At 42.7% G+C, this 26,803-nt stretch overlaps 1 protein-coding gene across 2 annotated transcripts; it reads right to left on the bottom strand.

Annotated features, from left to right (window-relative positions):
* Positions 1 to 690: 690 nt before the first annotated feature.
* LOC102294767 (collagen alpha-1(XXVI) chain) lies at positions 691 to 25,749 on the bottom strand. Of its 2 annotated transcripts, none has more exons than XM_042224100.1 (14): positions 25,203 to 25,749; positions 24,933 to 25,055; positions 24,238 to 24,335; positions 9,334 to 9,395; positions 9,124 to 9,229; positions 8,454 to 8,561; positions 8,177 to 8,314; positions 5,493 to 5,567; positions 3,492 to 3,544; positions 3,337 to 3,399; positions 2,867 to 2,902; positions 2,740 to 2,784; positions 2,567 to 2,651; positions 691 to 1,684 (listed from the first exon to the last, which is right to left on the bottom strand). In XM_042224100.1, exons 1-14 carry the CDS (start codon positions 25,376 to 25,378, stop codon positions 1,557 to 1,559), a joined length of 1,296 nt encoding a protein of 431 aa, XP_042080034.1. In that variant the 5' UTR covers positions 25,379 to 25,749; the 3' UTR covers positions 691 to 1,556. The 2 variants fall into 2 exon arrangements, with proteins under 2 accessions (XP_042080034.1, XP_014191539.1); XM_014336053.2 differs by having other exon boundaries at positions 24,238 to 24,341; positions 25,203 to 25,741.
* Positions 25,750 to 26,803: the final 1,054 nt, after the last annotated feature.

Raw genomic sequence — 26,803 nt, 5'->3', positions numbered from 1 at the left:
GATTAACGTATATGGTCACCTCAGGTACACAGGTGTGGCTGTGAGCACAGCCTGCTACGGTAAGAAACACTTTGCTTACCCATAAAAACTAAGTAAATCCATCTATCAGCACCTGAAATATCATTAGCATGTTATATCTGTACAACACAAAACAAATTAGGTTACATCTGTACAAAAAAAGAAGTGTGAAAATGTCATTTTGTGGTTATAAAAGCCATTATGAGGAAGGTATATTTGTTATTACATTTCACCGTGTCAGGGATATAGGAAGATCGGAGGGTAATTAGAGTCTTTTGTTGTGTTACACATTTTTCACAGCCTGTTAACAAGTGAAACTGTAGACCACAAAAAGCATAAATCCACTGGTGTTAATACTGGATTTTATTAAGATGTCAGCAGATCACAGAGCTGTAGTTTTTCATTTAGTTCTTCACTAGATGGAAAATTATTGTGGCTGTCAGAAATTCGTAAAATCTCAAACTGAGGCAAACCAAACAGATGATAGATTGTGAGAGCAGCACCGTAATCCCCAGCTGTGCTATTTTTTTCTTAACCTTAGGAAAGCTGTTTAATATTTACCTACAGAAATGAGAGTGGTATTGATCATAGCTCTAGTTCTTGGCACGAAAACGCACCGGCATATTTCCAAACATGCCTTTCACATAAGGAGCTTGTAATCTAGAAAACAAATACCAGACAAGGCCGGAGCTTTATTCAGAAACCAACATCTGGGTCTCCCGGAGACTTGTTATACAATAATCATATCAGTTTAGAAAGAAATCTCAGAGGCAGTTTATGAAGAAGTCAATGTAACCCTGACAAGTAGAGTCCCCTGACAGCATTTGCATGAAGGAGCACTGGGGCCAGGCGGCGGTTGTTGTTTCCAGGCTAAAATTCACCGGTTCCAGCATCCCCTTCCTTTAGCTTTCCAGATGTGACCCCAGATGTTACTCATTTCACCTAGCCTTATTTTAAGCAGATATTCTTGGCAGCTTGTCATGTCTTACCTCAGTATTAACAAGGCAGAGCAGCAGAGAGACAGAGAGAAAGGAGGGTAAGAAATATGTTGGACAGGCACAGAAGATGAACCTCGAGGTTATTCCAAGAACATGTTTGACACTTAATAGTATATTTTCAGTCCAGCTCTGAGCTGCTTTGCAACCTCAGCCAAGGGAATTGATGCCTTTACTAGGCAGTCTTTTATCTGAGGAAAGAAAGATGCCAAAAGGCTCATAACATTTTATGAGATGATATTTCATTGTATAACAACATGTAAGTGCTTCTGCCGAGGTTATGCAGACTATGATCACGCAGCAACACGGCGAAAAAGGCTGGGGGGAGCCTTTTATATGGAAGAAATGCTCAACATCTCATGTCTGTATAGAACTTAATTTTTACAACAGTACTTTTTGTGTGTGTCAAAGAAGGCCATTATAACAAAAATACATTAACAAAAAAAAGGTATGAGGAATCTGATAAATCAGATATCCAGTTATGCAAAAGTTTGCAACATCCTCCACAACTACTAACAAAAGCATCCAAATTAGACGATCCTCTTAAAGGGCAACTCGTCTTTGTCTCTCGCGCAGTGCTGGAGTTTGAACAGGCTGAAGGCGTTTGGTTTTGAGGGCAGTGAAAGACAGCGGGTCTGAAACGCTGCCAAATCCAGATCCCTCAGAGGTTTCTGTGTAAAACAATAAAGATTAAAAAACAGCTATCAGCGAGAAAATGCTCATCTATAAACACTGCTTAACAGGAATCATTTGATATTTTAGGATCCCTCATCTAAACTGCTCTCTGGAGCAATTAGAAGAGAAGACTGACACCGTTCTCATGTAGGCTGTGATACAAATTGGACACCAGAATGGAGAAAATGGAGGTTTTATTACACTAACTAACATAAAAATATAAGTGAATTGGAAAACAATAAGCATACATTAGAGTATGATGAGCTCTAAGAAAGGTGGGGGAGTGCGTGACCAGCCAAAGAGGAAAACTAAAGCACTTTTTAAAGCTAATTATTTAGCAACCAGGGATTGCAAATGGCTTACACTATCTGGACCTGGAGGAAAATCCAGGTTGCCTGCAAACTGCTTAGTATCAAGAGAAAGTCCAGTGCATACCTCTTAATGTTTGTACCTAAAATTGTGTAAGTGAATGTGTAATTTTTCAGGATGTTTTGACCTCTCTCCCTGTTGTTTACCCCTACTTCCTCTTTGCCTTCATCCTAACTGGTCATGTTTCCCCCTCAGGCTGGTTCTGGGGTTCCTTCCTTTTAAAAGAGTTTTTCCTTCCCACTATCGCCAATTGCTTGCTTATAGGGGATCATCTGATTGGTGGGGATTTCCTCTCTAACACTCTAGGGTCTCGGTTCCAGTCTTTTCTCTATATTCAGCTAGTTGTGAGTACAGGTGAGTGCAGCTTTAAACTTAAGGGGCAGACCTGGGAGCGGTATCAGTCTTTTCATCTTACTCCCCGCCTGAAAATGAATAAGTGTTTTTTCCACAAAATGTCAACTTGTTCCTTTAATGTAATAATTCTCCCGTCTGGCAGTTTTTCTCCTCACCATGAATGCCAATCATGTGCTCCAGGATCAGGACCCTCTCAGCCAGGATCTTCAGGGCCTCCCTGAGCTGCTGCACGGCTTCGCCCTGAACAGCACCGGCATGTTTATTTAGGATAGTTTTTCAAATGAGGTCAGGAGGAGAAAAAAAACAAACACACCCTCTCGCCTCTTACCTCGTTCAAGCCTTCTCCTGGCTCTCCTTTTGGCCCGGGTGCTCCCTGTGAGCAGAGAGTGAAATAATGTTGTTATCTATGTGTGAGTGTGTGTGTATTTTATGCAGCAGAATAATTTTCTACTTACAGGTAGGCCCTGCTCGCCTGTGGCACCCGGGGGTCCCTGGCAAAGGAAATGAAGAGAGAGAGAGAAAAAAACACGTAAGATTCCTGCATTTTTATCCCCTCACTAATCTGCCTCTTCACCCGATATCCAGTCTTAAATCAAGCTAGTAAAGGAAGAGGATCAGGTTTAAAGGCAGAGGCCCAGTAGAGAGCTGACTGCAGAGGGGACCTGACATGGCTGCCCTGATTAGTGAGGCCTGGCCTTGGATGAGAGAGAGAGCGAGAGAGAGAGAGAGAAGAGGATTAGTCACGGCTTGGAGTGAGTCTTTGAAGAAAAGCTCGTTCACCTTTAATGTGTTTAAGATTGCATGACAGCGAAGGCCACTTACAAAACGTAGAACAAAAAGCATTTTGATAGCTCATCAGCAACAAATATGCTCAGCCAGCCCGATAATCCAATAATGAGGATGATTTTTTTTAAAGCAGCCTCACCCGCTCCCCTGGATCTCCTTTAGGGCCGGGACTGCCGGGCTTGCCTGGGAGGCCCTCCTTGCCCTCGTGTCAGACAAAGAGAAGGACACGGATTAGCGATGCCAGTCATACATAACTGTTTACTTTGTGCAGCAGTCTCAGTGACAGACACTCACATTTTGTCCCGGCAGACCTGGTATCCCTGCACGTCCTCTCTCTCCTGGTGCACCTGCAGAGTTGTTCACAAATGCATTCACGTTGAGCTAAACTGATGAATGGCAAATATTTAATCTGGGCTCAGAGTGTAAAAACTTAACGCAGTCAATATTAGGATTATATTGTCCTGTGAGAGGGATTCACCAGAGTTTAAAATAGATGCATAATTAACCATCTTTTCTTTTTCTCATTTTTACCCCCGAGTACAAGTCGCACTTAGACATTTTGTATCAGTGTTTTAAAACTGCAGTATGTCTTGCTTACACTCCAGAGCTATTACGGGATTGTTTTCATTATGAAGTGTTACAACAATTACTTTTTGTCTCTGCAGCTGAAGAAGTATTTAGAAGTATTTACCTCTACAATGTAAAAATGCTCAGTTTGAATCATTCTATAACCTAACATTACAAATACAGTGTTGTCAAAAAGTATTTGCACGCTTCCTGATTTTTTAGGGCTTTTTTTTGTGATACAGGTTTAATATTGGCCAGTGATACTCTGAGTAAATAAAACATGATGGTTTTTAAATTATGATTTCATTTATTAAAGTGGGAAAAAATATCTGAACACACCTGGCCCTATGGGAAAAAGTTACTACCCTGCCTTGTTAAATCATAAATTGACTGTGATTAACCACATTTTTGGAAAGCTGAGATCAACTTTACTAGCCACACCCAGAAGTGATTGCTCCCAGACCTGTTAAATTAAGAAATCACTTAAACAGAACCTGTCTGACAAAGTGAAGAAGGATAAAAAACCTCAGACACTAGCACGTTATGCCACGCCCATTAAACCTCAAGAACTGCTGAGTCATTGACGTCTATCAGTCTGGAAAGAGTCCCGAAGCCACGTCTAAGGTTTTGGGAATCCAGTCAACCACAATGAGAACCATTCACATTCATCCACAAATGGAGAAAATAGTGGTGAAGCTTCCAAGGAGTGGTCGACCTACCAAAATTACTCCAACAGCCCATCGGCGACTCATCCAAGAGGTCACAAAAGACCCCAGAGCAAGATCTAAACAACTGCAGGCATCACTTGCATCAGTTCAGGTCAGAGTTCATATGATAAGAAAGTGATTGGACAAAAATGGCATTTATGGGAGAGTTCCAAGTTACAATACTTAAAAAAAATCACCATCTCAAATTTGCCAAAAAACATCTTGATCATCCCAGAGAAAATATTGTGTGACAAAAGCTAGCTTTTTGTTTTTTTCTGGCATAAAACTAACACAGCATTTCATAAAAAGAACATCATACCAGCAGTCAAAAATGCTGGTGGTAGTTTGATGGATAATTAATGGAAGCATGAATTCTGCTCTCTACCAAAAAATCCTGAAGGAGAATTTTCAGTAATCAATTCATGCCCTGAAGCTCAAGCACATTCGGGTTATGCAGCAGCACAGAGATTCAAAACACACAATTAAGTCCACCTCTGGATGGCTCCAAGTGGCCTATTCAAAGTCCAAATGACCCTAAGCAGGCTGCTAATGCTTGGAAACCCTCCATTGGGGCTGAATTAAAACCAAAAGTTGTCTATAACGATGTGAAAGACTCTTTTCCAGTTGATTCCACCACTGATTCTATCCACGCTCGGATCCAGTGATGGGATCCAGTCAAAGGTTAATATAAAAAAACATTTCATATTTTAGGCACAACACCATCAAAAACAAAAAAAGAAAGATTTGCTTTAGTTGTACTAATCTGTGCTGAGCTTTTTCTGAGAATGTGCTGAGAATGTAAACAATGAAGGTTTGGATAACATTAAATTTTTTTTGGTCTTCATTAGGCCAGACAGGAAATTGAGGGAAATGACATTCAGAAAACAGCCCGGGGCGGACTCAAACCCATGACGCTACAGCAATGATGCGTCGCCTGCTCACCCAGGCCTGCTATAGTTGTGCCTGGGTGATATGTGTTTGCACTGAAGGACTGAGGGCAAAAAACAGCTTTTATTCATACCTGAGGGGCCGACTGGACCGGGAGGACCAGCTATGACCTGAGGTTCCTGGAGAACGGCATGGATGGGGTTCTCTTCTGCAAGGGAAAACAAAACAGATTAGAAAACATAAACATCTGATCTACTGAGCATCCGAAACAACAAGAGGTGAGTTCACCACAGCTTATCATTTGGAGTGTTTTTTTTGTTTTTATAATACATCATCTGCTAATATGCAGCCATGCAAATATTTACACCGTCAGCAAAGTAGAAATGTTAATAAAGTCCTTTCAATTTTCCTCTAGATTGTGGCCCATTTCCCGTTTACTTAAAATGTAACTGTTTTTGTATAAATACCGTCATTAATCAACGCTGTGAATAATCTACTGAAGTGACTCACCGGCTGCAACACACTGACCAGTCAGTTACTCTGAAAAATTGCCAAAGTTTCCATGACTGCAGTGCTGGTGCTTGCCAGAAGTTTTGTGGTTATTAGAGCTACAAAGACAGCAATGTTGGTGTGAAGTAGGCTTCATTCAGTGGCAACTATAAAGCGTGTCCCTGCAATTTGGACACTGGAGCAAATTTATTATAAAAACAGATACACCCTCACAGTTACAAGTTTATTACACTTTTATTTAGACATAAAAAGTGTAAATGCAAAGGCCAAGTCAAGTATTCTTAACCTGACAGGCCATGCTTTTCAGTTACTGAAGACAAACCTGAAGGCAGATAGTCCAACAAACAAGCAGCAACTTAAGGTGTTTGCACTAAAGTCCTGCAGTGCAAACAGCATTTGGTGACGTCCATGGGTTCCAGACTTGAGGTACTCATTGACTGCGAAGGATTTCTATTTTTCAAATAATCTTTATAAATTACAATTATTTTAGTTCAATCACATCTCGACTCTTTGATTTAAAATCTACTGTGATGCTATAAAGAGGGAAAAACTACAAAAATTGAGTCACTGTCCATATACTTACAAAAGTACCTGCAGATTTAGAAAGAGCCTAAAGATACCAGATCTGCCTCCAGGTTTTATTTGCTGTGTTCTGAGCATTTCAAACACGTCTTAAAAAATATATTTGTATTTACAGTATATCGTCCAGTTGTTGAATACATGTACCGCTACCCTGCTGGAGAATCAAAAAGCCTATACGTCGTGTGATAGGATGTTTAATTCAAACCTACACAAGAGTTAAAACATCAGGGGGTCTCCAGCCAGACGGTAGAGTTTCCCCAGCAGTCAGCAGCTGGAATACATCCTGTGAGCCATTGATGGACATGAACAGCTGGTTGATCTCAAAGAGGTCCCATTTAACGGAGTAATAAATGCCTGGACATGATCTGTCTTCATAGAAAGCAAGCACGAGGTGGAAGTCATGTCTTGTTCTCGACATGTTGGATATTTTAAAGTACACTTGTAAGTATAAATTTTGTTTGAAACCACGCCACACTTCCTCACCACTTCAACATATGTTCAGTGTCAGTCTTCCCCCGTGTTGAGACAGCACTGTTACATTATGGCTGCAGTCCACTGTAAGGCTCTAGATGGAGCAGATTTCCCTCTGGAACTAATTTTCTAATGCTACAGTCTCCTTGAGCCTGGCTGCCTCCCTAAGAAACTCCACATGAGTGGCAGACTATCTCCTCCCTTGTTCAAAGCCAGCCCAGCTTTTGGCTCGGGGCCGTGGCCAGTTCCCCCAAAACACAGACTGTTGTGCTGACAGCTAACAAATTAGGTCTGATTTACAGCCAGTTGGCCCCCCTCAGCTTACATGGTCCCACAGACCCAAATCTACATAGTTCCAGACCCGCAGACACAGTCCCGGGCTCAGAAAGGCAGACAAAGCCAAAAGCCTAATCAGAGCCAGCAGTCCTCGTGAGGTAATGATTATACCATGGATTCCTACTGCCTCCCTGTGGTCAAAGTGAAGTGTTCAACAGCAGAGAAGTAATGTTTTCATATATAAATTGCGCTTCTATTGCCTATTTGTTAAAAGATATGATCACTTAAATGTTGCAAATGATAAAAAAAAGCAATGCTTTCATGTTAACATCCAATACCAAAGCTTCACCCTTGCATGTGTCGATCTGTGCAGCGAGTGTACAAATGCATGACTTTGTACTAAACTGGAAACAAAGAATGAAAAATGAGTCGGTGTATTTTATAATCAAGAGTCTTTTTAAAAACCCCAAGCCTAATCTTGTGATTTAGATGAACGCTTTCCAACTGTGTTAAACGAGGTTGCAGTAAACAGTGGCTCTGCAGAAGCAAACACACACGGAAACAATTAAAATAAATCTATGCCAGCCCTGCTGGGGAAGAGAAACAATACTCTCTCCGTTGCAAGTTTGGGTCTTTTTCTAAAAACGGCCTCTGCGCTTCCACCTGTTTCCCCTTTAAACTATTTTCCATGTAGAGAAACCGGTGTGACCAGGGTTCATGTTCTGTCTGACAAGAACATGAGATATGTGAGCATGAAGCACATGACCCGGTGCAGGATGAACTGCAGAAATGGACTTGAGGTAATGGCACCAATTCAGACCGTCCAAAAACTTAATGCTCGAATGGTTTTACAATAGTTCTCGGGTCATAATTCATCCATATGGGTAAGCTCTACTATCATGCTCTCATTTGAGCCCATCTGGGAGAATTTAGCTCTAAGTTACTGTGAAATAGCACATTTGACTTGGAATCGCCTACCTTGATGGTCCACGTGAAAAACATCTCCCCGGTTTCTGACAGGAAACGGACTCGGTTCTGAAGGACCCGGAGGACCTGGTGGGCCAGGGGGGCCGGGTCGACCGATCTCTCCAGGAAAACCTCTTTCTCCCTTTGGTCCTGAGCATCAAGGAAAAATAAGCGAGCTCAGCTTTAAACAAGAACGAGTTAAATTTTTAATAAAACAGCTCAATAGCAATAATTTCCCAAACCATGTTTAAATGATCAGACTGACTGCTAAATGTTTTTGCTTTTTTACCAACAGGTCCAGAACTGCCTGGAGACCCTGGTAGACCTGGAAGTCCTGTAGAACCTGGAGGCCCTGGAGGTCCCATTGGCCCTGGAGGCCCTCTGTTTCCTGATGCTCCTAAATAGAGAGAGAGAAAGAGACGGTTATGAGTGAAAAGCAGAATTAAGTGATCATCTAACTCCACAAAGAACAATGGACAAAAAAAACCCTTATCAAAAACCTTGAGCGCCATAATTCGTTCCATCTTCCATCTAATTCCTTTTCTGTCTGCAGCCAGATGGTTGCTGGCCAGAAAGTATCAATTTTATCACACCACGCTGCGTGTTTACTCCTCTCCACGGTATACACGCCAGATCAGATCACACCAGAACACATGCACAACACATGATAGAGAGAAAAAATAAAAAAATAAAAAAAACACTGATTGCTCCGAGACAAATTTTCCACTTTTTGATTATTTTCATAATTGATTAATCGGTTTTACATTCACTTGATTCCCTGACTAATGTTTGGGAGGTAAAAATACCAGAAGAATGACTAACAGTATTTCCTATAAAGCCCAGAGTAGTATCTTCACACTGATTGGTTCATCAATTCAACGATCCAAAAACCAAGAGGTTTAGGAAGAAAGTTTTCCCTTGAAATATGACAAAAATAGTGCACTTGAATGTGTTTTCACCTGGTGGTTGAGTGGGGCGGGATGTGTCCACCTCATTGTCCGTTGAGCCCCCCGGTAAACTACTGGCTGTGGGCAGAGCTGAGCATCCCTCTTCTAAGAGTGTGATCTGGAAACAGAGAGGCAGATGTTTGACACATCTGTTAAGCATCCACTGCAAACACTTACAGCGTTTTGCTGTCAGGATGGATGGATCTGATGGATTTTCTTTACCTTTTTTTCTATCGCATTTATTCTGCTGTTCATTTGATTGAAGCTGGTGCAGTTCATGCACTCTGTAAGAAAGAAAGACATATTTTCACATTACAGCAGACACACACGCTGCTTCTTCACCATCTGTCTTTCCTTATTCTCTCCTCTCCGCCTTGTCTGTTTCATTCCTGTTTCTTTTTTTCATCCTGGCACCATCGGTAGCATCTCACACAGAGCAGGTCAGGCCAAGATACACAAGAACAATGCTCATCAAACCAGACCCGAGAATTTATTATGAATTCCTCCTTAAATCATGTCACTTGCTCAGGGAATAAATATTGTCAGGACTTCTCATGAAATTCTCGCTTGCATCGCAGCTCTGCGTGCTTCTGTCTGTCTGCCCACACTCACATCTTCCTCCAGATACCCAAACCATTTAAAGCAGCACATGAAAACATATTGGCTTTAATTTATGTTTTCTTATCCCACGAAAAGCTAAACACACAAAGCCCGCAGCCAAAATCAACATCTAGTGCCAAATAAATCAGATTCACCCTGCCACTGAGCTCCAGTGTTTTTCAGAGGCTGAGGCAGTGTCACCCACTCGGTTTATTTTAGAGTACGCATTTCTTCTGCTCTAAACACTCACAACACTGCATGTGTATTAACTCGCAGTGAGCTTGTTTGGCCACTTGGAGGCGCTGGAGAGAAACGACAAGTCATCATGTGGACAAAGTGTTTAGCTTTTAAATCATGTGGTGAAAATGTTCTACCACAGAAACAGAGAAACATCCTTCATTTGTCGTATTTGTGTCGGCTTGGTAAATTGAAGTTTACTGCTCACTCTCTGTTTAGCTCTGATTTTGGTCTCCACCACCTCTTAACAGAAAGCTCCAGCTCTTTAGCTGCTGAACAGTCCACGGTGTTCAGCATCTATGGTCTCTAACTGACTCTGTCTGCTGTTTGGTGCTAAAGAATAAAGACTCCAGACTCATTGCAGAAGTGGAGCAGGGCAAAAATCATCACTTTTTTCATATGTTTTCTGTAAATCTGTTGCAGCATTTTCTTAAAAATTGAGTTAGATTGTATTTTATACTCAAATCTTGCGCTGGGGTTATTTTTGAAACAGGTGGAGTAATGAAACAGACTTAAAACCTGGTGTATCATACCACTCGCCCTGTGACAGGTGGCCACCCTCACGACCCTGGTGCTGAATTGGATACGAAGACAACTGGATGGATGAATGGATGGATGGATGGATGGATGGATGGATGGATGGATGGATGGACGGACAGTATCTTAACATTTATTCTAAAATAAATCAATGAAGTCTGGAATTTATAAATTTGGAGTGAAATCTCCAAGCTAGATATTAACCAGTTGAAAGCCTACTAGGAGTAACCTGTGAAGCTGTTTTCTGAGCATGTGCATCAGAACTTAGCGAGGGTGGTCACTGCCTATGCAGGTACCCTTTGAAAAACCCAGAAACTAAACACCTTTATTATTCATATTAACATGTCAGTCTTTATGGGGGGGGGGAGACAGGGCTGTGTTTGTGGTTTAGGTTTCCTCTCACTGGGCTGTTGATGACTTATCCCAAAACAATGATTTAGTAACAAAGTGTGGCTCCACAGTCTAGTGGTTTACACATTCACGTAACATTTGTAACATTCCCAGTTTAAGACCAGTTGGAGACACAAATCTCTGAGAGGTTTGTTTCATAGAAATCTGCCAGATCAGTAACGTAGATTAATAACTTAAGCACAGATTAACTACTACTTCCTGATTCAGTATAGTGACTTTTAACTGGTAATGTATTGCAGATTATTTTCTTTTGTAACTTTGGTTTTTATACCGATATGTAACGAATTATAGTTGAACTGGCGACCTTATGATAAAAAGACCTTCTTACTACCTGAGCCACCAGCACAAATACCCATTTGAGTTCATGGTTTACAATATAAGACGTCCCCCGTGATGGTTACAGAGTTGGCGGATAGTAATTGAAAGATTTTTGAGAGGGTTTTGCGTAATGTCTTAAATTGGACAGAAATTATTAAAATGCCAAAGCTGTGGTTTGAGGCTCAAAAAGCCTGTTGGATCTCTAGTAGGCAGAGGTACAAAACGATACCCTGGAACTAAGTGTCCAAGCAGGAACAACAAAAAGACATTTTTATGTGCCATTGAATGACAAGATAATAATACTTGTCAATAAAAGTCAGTTTGGTAAGTTTTTCTGGCATCTTAGGTTATTTTCTTTTTGCCGTCTTAACCTGCAAAATATCTATGCGTATTTGCTTTACTGGTTTTGGCTTTGGTTACCTTCAGTCTATTTTGGTCCTCTTTCTCACACACAGGTTGCACCATTTTAGCCACCACTAAACCACAGATAGGCTTACTTATACATTTTCTGGATGTGCAGCAATTTTGGATACACTACGTTAGCTTTGATGCAAAAAAAACCCCAGAACAACATAGTTTCAAAGAAAAGCCCTGCATTTGTTTTAAATCCAAGCCTTCCTTGAGCCCACGGCTCATAGGAAGTGTGGAATGTCAGCTGTCAGTCCCGCAGATGGGACCCACCCACATTGTGGTCATAGCAGGGATACCTATAACCAGGAGCAACTGGTGCTCATAAAATAGCCAATGCAACAACAAAAATGACCCAAACGAGCTCTGGTCTGCCCGCAGCACGCGGAGTGCTAATGGCAGCCGCTGAGGTTTGCGCTTTACTAAAATAGGACACGCCGAGCGCCTAAAGATCATCTGTGAGTCCACAGTTGCGTACGCCCAGTCCTGCGCCGTGTCAAACAGTGTGGGTGAGGTTTCTTAATGCTTCATTTCAACATCTTGAGTTTTACCCTGGAGTGTAGCCACAGACGGAAACAACAATCAACAGTTAAACCCAAAACACATTCCTCAAAATGTATCAACCAAAATACTGAAAGCTGCTCAACCGCTGACCCCACATGAGCTGTTTGTTGTGACTGAAAGCACTGAGGTTTCTTCAGAGACTCTAAGGACATGAAAGAAGAACACAACAGTGAGACTGTGGGCAATCATGGGCTCCACAATATAAGGACTGATGAGATGATATGCCTTCATCTCCCCCCATAGTTACTCATCATCAGCCCAGAGGAAGTCTCCACCCTCTGACACTCTTCCTCTATTATACAGTACATCAGTCTGTGATGCATTCCAGGAGCTAATCAGTGATGATGTGTCAACATTTAGTTTTCAGCCAAACTAGAGCTCATCTCTGTCTGGGAACGGGTCAGAGCGTTCACATTTTAGTCTCTCAAAAGCTATACCATGGATTGGCACAGAAACATGCACAAAAAAATTGAGGTTTCCTTTAGTGCCACAGCAAAGCCGACAGTTTCATGTCACCTAGAAGCAGAAAGAAGGATTTCTGAATGAACCTATTGTGCACAAAGGGTCAGTAAACACCTGCTGCCGATCCTCTGTTCAAAGGGATAGTTAACACTTCAAACAGAAGCGCTAGTAAATCCAACAAACAACCACAAAGACATGCAAGATAATGGAAAAGAGACTCAGAATGTCTAAAAAGAGCAGCAGGTGACACAAAGTGAGTTAGAAACTTACAAAAAGAGCTATAATTAATGCAAATTGAGTGCAATAGATAGGTGTAACAACCACAAATGAGAGGCAAGCAAAATGAACACCAAGAGATATAAAACCTCTGTAAAGCATAGAAGTCGTTTGATATACAAAGAGGGTTACAGAGTTATTTTTGTGCACATTTTCATTTATATGTGATATTTACATGTCTACATATCTGAATGTTTACGCAGGCACTTTCAAAGCAGTAATAACTGCGTGTCGAATCTGCCAAATTGGTTTTCCTGAATTTACCTGAGATTTCCTGGCTTCTGATTGGTTAGTGAGGACACATGGGACTGAAGTGTGCTGAGAGTAAAGTTATCTGTCTCCATCTTGCTGTTTATAATCGTTTAGAGACATTTAGAACCACGTGACGAACCCTCGTGTTACACTGTTGTAGGTAAAATGGTTGTAAGGGCCCAGATTTGAAATAATAAACAAAAATTGGCGGTGACTATTCAGAGAGGCCACGTGAATAAAATAATAAAAACAAGAGTGCTGAAAAAGATGAAAACTTAAGCATTTGTGTGCATACAAAACTGAGTAAAATAAACTGAAATTAAACAGTCTTTGGTATTAGTCTTAGTTGGATTGGCAAAATCTGTCATCCCAGCGTGCATCAGGAGGCTTTGAAGCATGTGTTCAATGAGACCAGGAGGTCTGCATGACACGAAAAGCTTAACATGCACCCACACAGGTCGCCTTGAAGCTGACATTTGGTCACTAAGCACATTCCAGGCTTCAGTTGCCTAGGTAACCCTTACTACCCTGTCACATATATATGGTAAAATGGTCTGGTACTCGTATAATGCTTTACTACTTTATTTAAGCACTCGGTGCATGTTTTTACTACAACCCCCGTCCATTCACACTACTTTATTCTATGTCTAAAGGCTTTTAACCAAACATTCACACACCTACATCCCAAACATATGACATGTAGACTACAGAAGCTAGCTAGGTATTGAACTATGAAGAGCTAAAGCACTCGACCTACTGAGCCACAGCTGCCTGATTGCTAACATCCTGCGCTCTCATGGACACTTTAGTCACCAGCAAGTTGAAATTACTGGTATTCAGCAGCTTCAAGCAACTACAGGTGAAATGAGCTAGACCTGAGCTGGACTTTTCTCACCTTCCAGGTGAGAAAACGACTACCAATGAGAGTGCAGGATATCATTGATTGACACATGACCTGTTGTAAATATGTGTTGCCTAGGCAACTGGACCTTGGAATGTGGAAAGCGACCAGGAGTCCGTTTCATAACAATGCACGTCAGCAAATCGCTTACAGCTACCAGGTCACATGTCAGTCACTGATGTCCTGCACTCTCATAGGTCGTTCCATCAGTCGTTCACCTTGAAGCTGAGAAATCTTGGGATTTATTTACCCTCTTGTAACCTGTGGTGTTCTCATCCATAGTTGCTTGAGGTTGCAGACTTTTTATGGTCACAGTCCAATAGAGCAACTTTGGGATGCGGTGGAACCAGAGACTGTCATCATGGATTTGCAGGCAACAAATATACAGCATCTGTGATGCGATCATGTCAGTGTGGACGAAAATCTCTCAGGACTGTTTCCAGCACCTTGGTAGAATCTATGGCACGAAGACTTGATCAACTTCTGAAGGTAAAAGAGGGCCCATCATGGGGCTAGCATGGTGTCTAATAAAGTGGCCAGTGAGGGTAGATTTGCTCAACATTATATCAGGCCTCTGTGAACTAATTGCATGACACTTGTGTCCTGTCAGCTGCTGCAGGAATGAGTGTCTCTGCCTCGCCCAGTATGGCCTTAAAAGCTCCATTCTTCACTGCTAATGAGCTAACATGTCCAGTCTTTATCTCGCCTCCATCTAGGACCAGAAATAAACCAGCCACATCTCATTATGTTATAAACACTCACCACAGGAAACACCAGAACTAAGTCAATTTACCATAAATGTAAACCAGAAGAAGAAATTTTTTTTTCTTGCTGTTCCCGAAAGGTGGTGGGCGGGATTTCTGTTTCTAGAGTTGGAATTTAATTACGTTGGTTTCAGAAAACCAAACTTCCGCTGTGATCGAGCTGATGTTTAGAGCGGGGACCGCAGCTATAGAGTCTGTTTGGATCCATAATTACACTATGGCAACACAAGCCGAGGTTATTTTTCTTGGACCGCGCTCGCTCGTGGGAAAGATTCGGGATCATGTTGTCTTTTGTGAGGAGAAAAAACAAACTGAGAAAACAGGGAACTTTCCTGCAAAAAAAAGACAAGAGGGAGTTTGAGTCTAAGCAGTTTTTCCATGTATTCAGATGCTACATCCTATCAGATATTATTGGGAATTCGCGATGGAATTAAAAGAGCACATTTTTTAGCAACATACATTACCTAATTACCTTAAAGTCACACAAAAATACACCATGAAAGTGAATTGCATAAACATAAATAACATGTTGTGGAAACAAACCTGTCGTTGGTCTTATGCGATAAGATCAGCTGTTAAGTCTGGCACTGAGAAGTGAGAGACGAGGAGGCTGACTTCGCAGCATCAAACCTTCCCGCCCCAGGACGAGATCTGAGTGTAAATAGGTTCATATACTCTCAGGAGATAAAGAACGAAAACAAGAAACCTACAACTGGTTTAATGAATCATCCCCATTGTCTGATCTGCGGTGCAAGACAGCGCAGGATATTTTGGCAATCATGGAAGTCAAACTGCGGGCATAGCATGTGTTGAGACAGCTACATTTCCTACATTAGACATGGATATAGATCAAAGACAAATCTCCTTCTTGCAGGTTCTCTTTTTTCTTTTGGACAAACACCTACAGAGACAACCTCAACCACAAAACAAACCATGACGCACACAGCTGGGGACGGTCATTTTCACCGCCACTAAATGTTAGTTCTGTCTGCATGTGTGGGGAGTGCAGAGTGGGGATACGCCGAAACATCTTCCTGGAGCATCTTAAGACTCTCATCACCAAGAAAAACAGACAACTGTGCACGCAGGCTGTGTGTTTGTGTATGTGTGCGTTTGTGCAGACCACAGACAGCCTCTGGCTGTGTCCCAGAGGCCTGTTGTGTGTCGGACCCAGCCAGCAAGTGGTCAGCAATTGCTGGCATGAAGAACAGCTGGCACAGAACACACACACCCACACACACACAGACACACACTCGCCCAGCCGCAAGCTCTCACTCACTAAATCACACACCCACTTTGACGGCGGTGGCTGGTGGACGGTGAATGGGGCTGTTTTTGGAAAATCTAGATGCCTCGCAGTCCACAGTGGGACCATTTAGCATTTTTCGTTGTGATGCCAGCTGACAGGCCACACACCATTTCTATAAACCATAAAAACTATGAGAGTACAGATACTTGGCGTCTGGTCCACGGTGCCGTTATTGCACGTAGAAGGAGATGTTGTGATGGCGAAATAATGGACCTTAAAACCACAACGATGAGCTGGTATTTATCTGACATTCTCCCTCTCGAAATGCTACTACTCAGCAGGCATACGCATCAAAATGAATCTCTTCAAATCTGAGAAAACAACCCATTTTTTTCAATGATTTCCCTCGCGCTGTCAGGACGCATCCGCCGCCATCCCATCATCGTGCCGCATCGCCCGGCTCGTCAGCCAACGCAGCACACACTGCTGCGCCGCCGCTGAGATGTTGGAGACGGATGAGCCTGCTGGTGCACAGACACAAAGCCATCGTCGTGCTATGAGATGACGCTGCTCAGAGAAATGATCGCAGAGTGATCGGTTGAAACGAGACGGATATTTCTGAGGTTCAAATGTTGCTTCTTTAAGAGTTAATGAACAGGAGGAAAGGGTGGAAACAGAAAAAGAGGTGACAGGTTATAGCAGAAGCACTGTAAGATGGATGGAACTATAAAATAAAGACGAAAAACAATTAATCTACTTATTTACAACCTGGACAGGTTGTTAGTCCATCGCAGTAAAGACGGACGTGCTTGACAGAAATGATGTCCATTGTTGGACGGACTCTTCATGAAATCTGGTGCAAATGTTCACGCTCACAGCAGAAGGATGTATTCTAATGACTTTCTCGGGGAGTTCATTCCTGTTTGGTCTGAAACGTCTCTCTGTGATATTTCACAGAGACATTTATGTCCCTCTAAGGATCAACTGTAACACCTTTGTAAAGACTTTTCATTTACTGCCATCATTATGTTCAATAATTGGGTTAATAAAACAAAAGCCTACAAAAAAAATGGCAGCTTATCAGCCTCAGCTGCACTTTCTGTCTGCCTTGTGAATGCTTACATCCTCACACAGTCCAGTCGAATGGTGAGTGCGGTAAACAAACAGAGAGCTGGCTGTGCTCGTTGGGTGGTCGGATGCCTTCAGAAACTACCTCCCCATCACCTTTCTGGGTGGAGTGGACTTCTTTTCTTCTCAAAAGGAGAAAGTTAAAGTCTGAACTTCTATTTGTTTACACACACCGCCTCAGGAAAGCCACCAGCATCTTAAGGACCCTGCACACTCATGCCAGAGTCTATTTGAACTGCTCCCATCTGGTAAAGCTACAGAGCCTTTCATGCACGGACCTCGAGGCTCAGAGGCAGTTTTACTACAAGAGCTACAAATGCACTTAATCAGTCCATCAAGAGGCCCCCATAGACCTGTTTTAACTATAATTATAACTACCTCATTGCAAGCTTTGCTCTGCAACCGTTACCCGAGCCATTTTATGAATCATTTGCACCGTGTATTTATGTTTTCATGGTTTTATGTCGCATATTTTAGAGTTTTTGCTGTAATGTTTTTTTTATTAGCTTTACAGAGAGACTGTGTGTTGGAGTAGCTGCAGACTGAATCGCTTTGTACTCGTGCACCATTCAGTTCAACTGATCTCAGTCTTTTCATTCATTTACATTCATCAGTGGGTCTGAGCTGAACTGTTTCTATTACTGCTCAGGTGAAACCATAGAGACGGTGTAACAGAAGAGTATCATCTGCGCGCTAACTCTCCACCACATTGGGCAGTTGGCACTGATTTGCAAGTGGTTTTGGGTGTGTGTGTCTATATGTTTGTGTTTGTGTGTTTCACAATTGCTGTGAGCCAATGGCTGTGTTTGGGCTGGGTTAATTGAAGGCAGGTGTGTTTGACTGTGCTTCCACTGCACACTGCAACACTTGAGTCAGACTTTGCTGTGTCTCAGTGGAGGTCAGAGCCTGATAAGGCAAAGCTGGCTTGCTCAGGCTGGCGTGATTCTCGGTCTGCTCCATACAGAGTTTCTGGGTTTAAGAGGAGAACCGCTGACACCTGTGGAAGTGGTCGGCCTTTAGAGAGGGCAGACGACCTGTAGCAGTGCTGGCGTTGGCCTCTGTCCCTTTTGCAAGTTGGACACTGGACTGATTTTCCCTCTTTAACTTTTTTTAGTCAGGTCCCTTTCCCCTTCAATTCTCCCTTGATGACACACCTAGAATCTGTGTGTTACAACATCTTTTAAAGTCGAGGGTAGACCTCACTTGTTAAGCAGTATTGGATCCCCTCGCTCTCTTTCTCTTTTTACCAGAAGCTCTTAATTTCTGATGAGCAGCATGTCATACAAGCCCCTTCGTTCTGAGCGTAACCTGATCCAGTGAGAAAATGTGTTTGCTTCCAACAAAACCGTAAAACAAATCTGCAGTTTACACCAAATCTCAGATATGGAAACCATGACTGTGGAAACGTTTCAAGGAGCCTTTTTAGGACCTTGGGAACTTTACCTGCACAGCTCTCAATAAACAGATGTGTGGAGCTGCAGACAGATAGAGGGACATATGTTAAGATATCACTGAAAGGCAGGAAGAGCCGCTGATAAGAAGAGGACATGAATGAAAAACTGCAGAAGGAGCATGAACAGAGCATCATCCATCAGGCAGATCAGACCAGGAGCAGGAACAGCGACGCTATCCCATAGCTCCCTGCAAGTCGAAGGGCACCCTCTGACCTATATTTCAGTGCAACCTGAAATGTAACAGAGACATCAGTCAAGTCCTCACTCTGCAGAGGCTGCAGTCTAGGGCAGCACATGTGGGACACGGTTCTGTTTTATCGCTTTACTCCAAGGAGAGGAAAGCAGGAGATCTAAAGGACATAGGAAGTCAGATAAGTGGAAAGCGGTAAGGAATAAGAAGATAAAGAGCCCAGCAGTGGCAAGAAAAAGAGAGGGCAAAGGAGCAAAGGCCTGCACGGCGATGACAGCGGATGATAAAATGGAAAAAATCTGACGCTATTTCTGAATGATATTTAATATTGCTGGTGTTCAAGATAATCCCTCCAAAAAAGCATTTTAACACACTTCCTCCTCATCTAGCTGCAGAGGGGAAACAGTGACTTTAGCAACTTTATGGCTGCAGCGTTAACAAGTTAACACATTTGACATCCGGAGCTGTCAGACACCTTTTCACCACGTTAATGAAATTCATCGTTAACTTTGCTTCAAAAAAAGTGAACACCCCCCCCCTTTTTTCCCCCCCTTTTCCTGAGCTTTTTCACAGGATCAAAGGTCACCGCTCTCATCAGCACAGGGCCTGTCTCTAATTCCTTTAGGATTATGTTCCCCATACATAGAGGAAACCCCAAATCCTTGCAGTAAATATGATCATGTGTGCAGATAGGTGCCGGGGTGCCGCTGTGACAGAGTGGAGGGGAGGGGGCAAGGAAATTACGAACACATTTCTCCTAAATGTGTTCCATGCCGTCATGCGTTAGCATAACTCTGCTGAAAAGCAGCGTTTAAATCTTGAGATGCACGGTACACAGCCAGCACAAACCAGGCTGTCAAAAATATTGACGGGTCAGGGTGTCAGCGCGGCGAGAAAACGCCCATTTTCCATTAGCAAACGCACAAAAATCCAGACTCTGACACCAGCTTGGCCCTAGAGTTTGGCTGCAAGCTTCAGGATTGTTTTCAGTCTTAAAAGGTTGTCACAGAGAGATATATACAAAAACAAAGTGTTTAGAGGTAAAATGATGTTAAAGATCTTGGTGATATAATCAAGCTTAGGGTCCAAAATACAAAAACGCTCAGTTTAGTTTCACATGAGAGAAAGAAAATCAGCAAATTTCCAAACAAGGGGTGAAAGTCTGTGGTGCTCTGCATTTATTTTGCTTAAAATGTTGATTTAATAAGCAGTAAATTGTCAAACTGCTTATTATTCTGTCTATCAACTGAGCATGTAACTCCAAAGCTTCTATTTGTTCTGTTGTCGGCGAATGAATGATATCGCCTTAAATAGAATGTGATCAAGCATAAAACAGCTCCACTCACAGCACCTCCAAGTCATCTTCATTAATGACTCTGAGATTATTTGATAAAGAGTGATGATTAAAGACAGTAAGGTATTAATTTAATGCAGAAAATGATTCAGGATATCGAAAAAGGAAACAACTAGCATCTTTACATCTTCGTCTGCCTTAATTTGACTCTCGCCTTCTCTAGGTCCTCTGTCTGTACATCTCTGAGGGCCTCGGGTGCCTCTGAAGTCGAGCCAGAACTCCATCAAACCAAAACCAGAGTTGATGTCATCTTCATTGGTTAAAGCTGTCCTCTTTCCTCTCAATAAAACAGCTGGCTCTGTGCCCCAACGGCAGTTTTCTGCTGCACAGGGCTTCATGTTCAGTGTCGCCCAAGTGACTTACAGACTCAAAGATGAGTGCTCGGACTCCTATCATCAGCCAAAATGGTCTGCAGTTAAACGAACATGGTGATATTTTGGAAAATATGCTTTTTTTGCTTCCTTGCCAACAGTAACATGAGACCACTGATACCATATACATCTGTGACACGAAGATGGTTAACCTAGGGTAACATAAAGCCTGGAAGCAGTGTAAATAGCTAACCTATCTAGTGAATCTGCATACCTGATCCTCTAATTCTTGTTACATCTTGCTTATATGAGCCCCAAAACAACATCAACAAAATGCAAAAACAAAACGCGTCATAACTTATGCAACATAACTACTTCTCACGTCAGGAGTTCTCAAACATGACGCGCGACTTGCTGTCAGACATTCAGCAACTCAAAACTGTTGTGTAAATTACATTACAAGAACAGCAACTGGAAAGCAGAGATGGCATTTCTACACTTACTCCAGCATCTTATTTATGTCTTATTTGCTGGCTGGAGAACAAGTTGTGACATTTGACACACTGATTGGAGAGACAGTAAATTTCGTCTGTGTCTCAAACACTCGAGCGCAACCAAAGAGGTCAACAGCAGTATGCAAGTGTCTCAAGTTACCCTAATTTCTTTATAGTTTTCTTAAAAAGAGCTAGACTTTCTTGTCATCTTTTAAAGCGGTCTTGAGCATTAGTTCTCCAGACTGTAGACATTGATTACTTTTTCCTCATTTTCAGTCCTTGTACTTCACCAAGAACCAATTTTAAATCTTTAGGCTCTTTGTTACTGGCAGCAAAAACATCATTTGTTCCCATTTCTTTAGTTGAATCCACGAAAAATGCCAAAGATAACACAGTTTGACAGAAACAAAATAGTATTTTTTCACCAATACGGTGATTTTAAAAGAACTATTGATTGAAAACTTGGCATGTCTCAGCATGGTGTGCAGCGTGTCCTTAAAGAAACAGTGGGAAGGAGGAGGATAAAAAGAAGGATGAAAGAAGAAGCGTCAGGTCTGAAAAACTAAAAATATGTACAGCAGATGAACACTATCTGAAAGTTATGTTCTTGAGAAATAGGAAAACAAAATCCGGTGAAGATCTGACACAAGACTTGAGAGATGACCCATCTGCTGTTCGGTGAAGCCTCATCAGGAATGACTGCAGTAGAATAGTGGCTGTCAAGAAGCCATTCATATTAAAGGAAACAGAGGGAAAAGGCTGAGGGATGAAACACTACGCAAGAAATGGACTGAAAATCAGTAGCAACAGGTAACTTTCACTTGAAGTTGTTAGGATGTACGGAGGTGGGCAGGAGCGACATACAGCGGTGAATGTCTACAGACATCTGTAAAGTATGGTGGACGCCCTGTCATCAGCCAGTGATGTCAGTTAATCAGAATGGATCCAGATCAGATTTTGGTCCACCATGAAACACCATCTGGAAAGCTTCTAATTGGCTATGGTTTCATTTTTCTGCTGCGTGACAATGATCCCAAACACATTGCCGGTGGAGTAAAATCATCCCTGGATAGAAAAACAAGCAAACAAGCACCATCAGTCACAGATTGGTCTCCTCAGTACCCACACCTCAGCATTATTGAAGGAGTGCAGAACAGAACAACAGGCAGTCACCATCTAACAGAGAGCTCTGAACGTCCTCTAAGAAGCCTGGAGAACTATTCCCGAAGACTGCTTACAGAAATGATAAGAAAGCTTATCTAAACGAGTTCAGTCTGTGTTGAAAAACAACAGTGGTCGTACCAAATTCATGACGCCAAGAGCCATAAAAAAGCTAGATTGATTAATTAGCTTTCCAAAACTATTTGTTTGTTACAGATAATAGCAGCTATTTCATGTACGTCCCGGAAATGCTGCAAGAAAAAGCATAAATGTGATTTTCCTGTCACTGCTAACAGCCGTGCTTCCTGACCTTTCCACTGCTCCTCGCAGCTATGCTTTCCGAGGTAAGGCGGGTGTAAAACTATATGAGGAGAAGTCTTTGTTTCAGAGCTGTAGTCTGATCCTAACATGGTCACGTATGTTACAAGGACCTTAAGGAGGAGTGTCATGCTCCTTAATCTCAGTGGGGCCACTTTCTCGCAGAGTGGCCTCTCTGGTCCGCTGCTGTCTGGGCAGCTGGATTATGGGAAAGATACTCTCTTCTCTTCTCTTCTCTTCTCTTCTCTTCTCTTCTCTTCTCTTCTCTTCTCTTCTCTTTCAGCACCCTGACTCCCACACACCGACCCCCGCCAGCTCTCCCTCCACTCTTCAGTGTGAAACAGACTGTCAGTGACATCAGCCCCTGCCTTTCAGGTCTCCTCACTGAGTCCAACCTGGCCCTCTGTCTCACCATATGGAGGTGATTTTCTCGCTGCTCCGTAGCCATTAGAAAGTGCAAATACATTTCAGCAAACGTTAAATAAACAGTCCGATTACTTCTTCACACTCCTGCAACCATTTTGGTCTCAAGTGAACCAGAATCTCTGGCATCGCAGACTCGGTGGATACAGCTAATCTTAAAGCCTTTTTCCAGAGGATTTCTAATCATTTCTGTGTTTATTCCACTTGTACGAAAATGTGTTTTTGTGGAAATCTTGCCCATCCAAGGGCAACAATGAATAATCCTGCAAAATGGAACAAGGTGGGGGTAATTATGACCAATAAGCGACATGCTCTTTGAGGTAATTGTTAATCTTGGACTAATTTTGACAGGCTGTGCCAGCTCCCCATAATATTTACCAAGCTGGTGGATGTACTTAATAATTTCATTCAAAATCTGTTCAAATGAGTGTGCATTTTAAAACAGTTGTGTCTCAGCCAGTGCAGCTTCAGACTTTCTTTGAAACACTTCATGTCAAATGCAGTCCTGCACCAGACCTCCTTTCATTCACTGTTTCTTTAGGCTGACTGCAGTGACTTGCCTCTGGTTGAAGATTTTGGTCTTTACTGGGCCTGGAGTCTGCGGTCTGTGGCATTCTGGAGCAGCGCTGCCCATAATCGAGACACCCACTTTACAAGCTGCTCTGCTGGACCTTCCTCTGACCTTTTTTCATTCATTCTTCTGACTTTATTAGCTCTGAGGATATTCAGGGAGACAGCTGCCTCTGCTGCTGACTACAGTTAAAAGAGTAACATCAGTGTGTGTGTGTGTGTGTGTGTGTGTGTGTGTGTGTGTGTGTGTGTGTGTGTGTGTATGGTAGTGAGACAGAAAAGACACACAAGGAGAGAGAATGTGATTCTAATCCTCCTTCCAGGCACTGAAGCGTCTTGAATGCATGGCTGTAAAAATGTTTTTAAAAAAGGAAAAAAGTACAAAACCAGAGTGTACAGGATCTCTTTCAACCGTTGATTTCCTGCTGTCCCAGTTCCCCAAAGCAACCCAACACAGGCTTTCAGTCTTAATTCAAAGCAACTCTACAATTGTATCAAGACTGCCGCACAATATGGCACACGGGATTAGCGACCTACCCGACTACACCAGCAAACATATAAAAGAGAAACTGATGTGGGTAAAGCTGCATGGTTCTGCTAAAAAGATGCAGATGGGTCCAGGCATAACACATGGCCTTTGTTTCAGTCCCTGGGAAAATTAGTCTCAGATAAAATCCTACAGCTCCTCGAGTCCAAGTCTAAGCAAGGCTGCATCATGCAAAAGAAAGAAAGGAAGAAACTCACCTTCACGACACTCTTCTCCCACAAATCCTGGACAGCATCTCCACTCCAGTGCAGTGACTTGCTTGTAGGTAGTCCTGAATGACGGTCTGATCACAGTCCTGTAGCTGGAACAGACACTCTCTGACTTTATGGACACGTGATGCACAAACACACATACAACATGAAGTATTTTGCTTTCTGGTATAACCCCAACCCCAATGGAGGTGGTGTTGGTGGGGTGGGGGGGGGGGGGGGGGGGAGATATTATGCAGAGCTCACCAAGCAGCCTTGGCAGAGTTGTGGAATTAGGAATACATATTACGCATAATTCCCTTTGCAACCTCGGTTGCAAACCTCGGTTCAGTGCCTTTTTCAGTGGAAACTCTTCATTTCACTGTGCGGGTGGTGCTTCAGTCATACATACATAAATATGTGTGCAGAACTTTAACTTTCAGACAATTATTTCTGCTGTTTTGCATTAACAGTATCACTTTATTTGAAGATCCTCTTCTGGCAGACATTCTCAGCCAGATTAGGGATGAAAGTGTTTCACCAAAGATGCTCCATGCCTAAATTTGCCTGAAGCTACTTATTCACTAAATCTGCCCCAGCCACCAGGCAGCACCTCCCACGTTCATGATTTATTGTAAAAAGCAAAGTTGCATCTGCATCACAGACCAGTGAAGAATCTGACTTGACTGGAGTCAAAAGTATACCTGATGACTTTGGAGCAGGGTCCGGGCCACCGGCAGTTCTGAAACACTCTCTGCACTGTGGTTTCAGTCCCATTGTGCACCTGACAAGACACTGTTTTGAAAACAGTGTACTGACACCAGTTCCTAAAAGACGGAATAAAAGAGATGTTATCGTGATTAATACCGAGAGAGAGAAATAGAGCGAGAGAGAGCAATGATCTCGCACTAGATCCGTTTTGTTTTCACAATAAATTTCGTTAAATCGTTACAACCCCTCCAGTGTGTGCGCACCTGAGTTGGGTTCGGGATCCAGTACCCGGCGGTCCCGTGACGCCACTCTGTTCCGATTTGATGCGCTGCCGCTGCAAAGTGATGCCCGGGAAGTGATAAACAAAGCCCGTTCCCAGCGATGGACAGACTAAACTTATCCACATGCAGAACACGCAGAGAAAAGAAAGAGGCATCATTGTTTGATTTATCCCGGAAAGAGATATCCGCGGTTTTCAAGTAAATCCCGAAGTTATAAATCCCCTTTGGTCGAAGTTCTACTGAAGCGGAATGGAGGAGGAAGAAGAAAAAGAAAAGCTATGGAAATCCCACTGAAACCATTAACGAGTTGGTCATCCCTTCTCCACGACGAGAAAACAACCGGCCTCCCACTCAAGAGCCCGAAATGAATGGCACACAACCTCTTCCTTTAGAATAATTTGCGTATCTGACGTTTGACATGGTGCCGAGGACCGAGGAGTCAAATATCCAGTGTGCGTAAAAAGCGCGCCGAGTGTGAGGGCTGGAGACGGAGTGCGTAAAAGCGCATCTGGTCTCGATTGAAAACCACGAGCTCTGTCTTCATATAAGATAATGTGAACGATATGGCCACAAGTGATTAGCCAGCGCTAACGCATTTCTTATGGGCTTGTGTTATGTCTTTAGTTACCCTTATTGACGCTACAGTGTGGTAGACTACACCACAAGGTCTAAATTCTTAAAGCCTGCATGAGTTGGGGTAACAGATACGATCAATATGCCTGTTCTCATCACTCTATCAAACAAGGCTGCTTTTCTTTTGGAGACTAAACTCTGTTAGAATCCACAGTTAATGAAGTAATTGATATATGAGGCCCCAAATAGGGATTTGAATATTAACAGAGCCACGAGTCTTTTGACTGCACAGAAAATATGCACAGATGTACTAATTTACTTGCAGGCAAATTACAGAAAATTCCATATATGTAATGAGACTAGTAGACTGTGATGTTTGCAGATGAAAGTGTGATCTGTTGTAAGAGCAGGGAGCAGATAGGAGTCTGGAGAGGTGGAGGTATGCACTGGAGAGAAGACCAAAAAAAGTGAGTAGAAGCAAGAAGGAATATATTTTGTGTGTGTGAATGAGAGGGAGGCAGGAGAAAGGGTGAAGGTGCAAGGAGATGTAGTGAAGGTGGTGAAGGTGGCATTTAAATCCCTGGGGGCAACCATCCAAATCAACACATGGGCACAAGAGAAGAGAAAAAGAGAGTGCAAGGAGGGTGGAGTGGGTGGAGATGAGTATAAGGAGTGATTTGTGACAGAAGGTTAGCAGCAAGAGTGAAAGGGGAGGGTTATGTAAAGGTTTTTATTGGAAATGGCCAGAATGGATGAGAAATAAGTACACCAGAGGAACAGCTCAGGTCAGCTCTCAGGAGGGACAGTGGATATACTGAAAAACGGATGGAGCAGCTAGCTGGAAGAAAGGTCCACAAAGATTCGTGCGTGTAGTAAAGGAGGACATCACTACAAACATGACAAAGGAGGATGGTGTGACAGAGGAGGATGCTAGGCTTTAGGTGAGGTGGAGGCAGATGATCCGCTGTGGTGATGGAGGACTACACCGGATTTGCAGTGTATCCTTGATT

The sequence above is a fragment of the Haplochromis burtoni genome, unplaced genomic scaffold, assembly GCF_018398535.1.
Source record: "Haplochromis burtoni strain Fernald_Lab_line unplaced genomic scaffold, NCSU_Asbu1 Contig_128, whole genome shotgun sequence".
NCBI classification, from domain to species: Eukaryota; Metazoa; Chordata; class Actinopteri; order Cichliformes; family Cichlidae; genus Haplochromis; species Haplochromis burtoni.
Note: the sequence above shows the minus strand (reverse complement) of the source record. Positions and strands in the feature narration are given on the sequence as shown.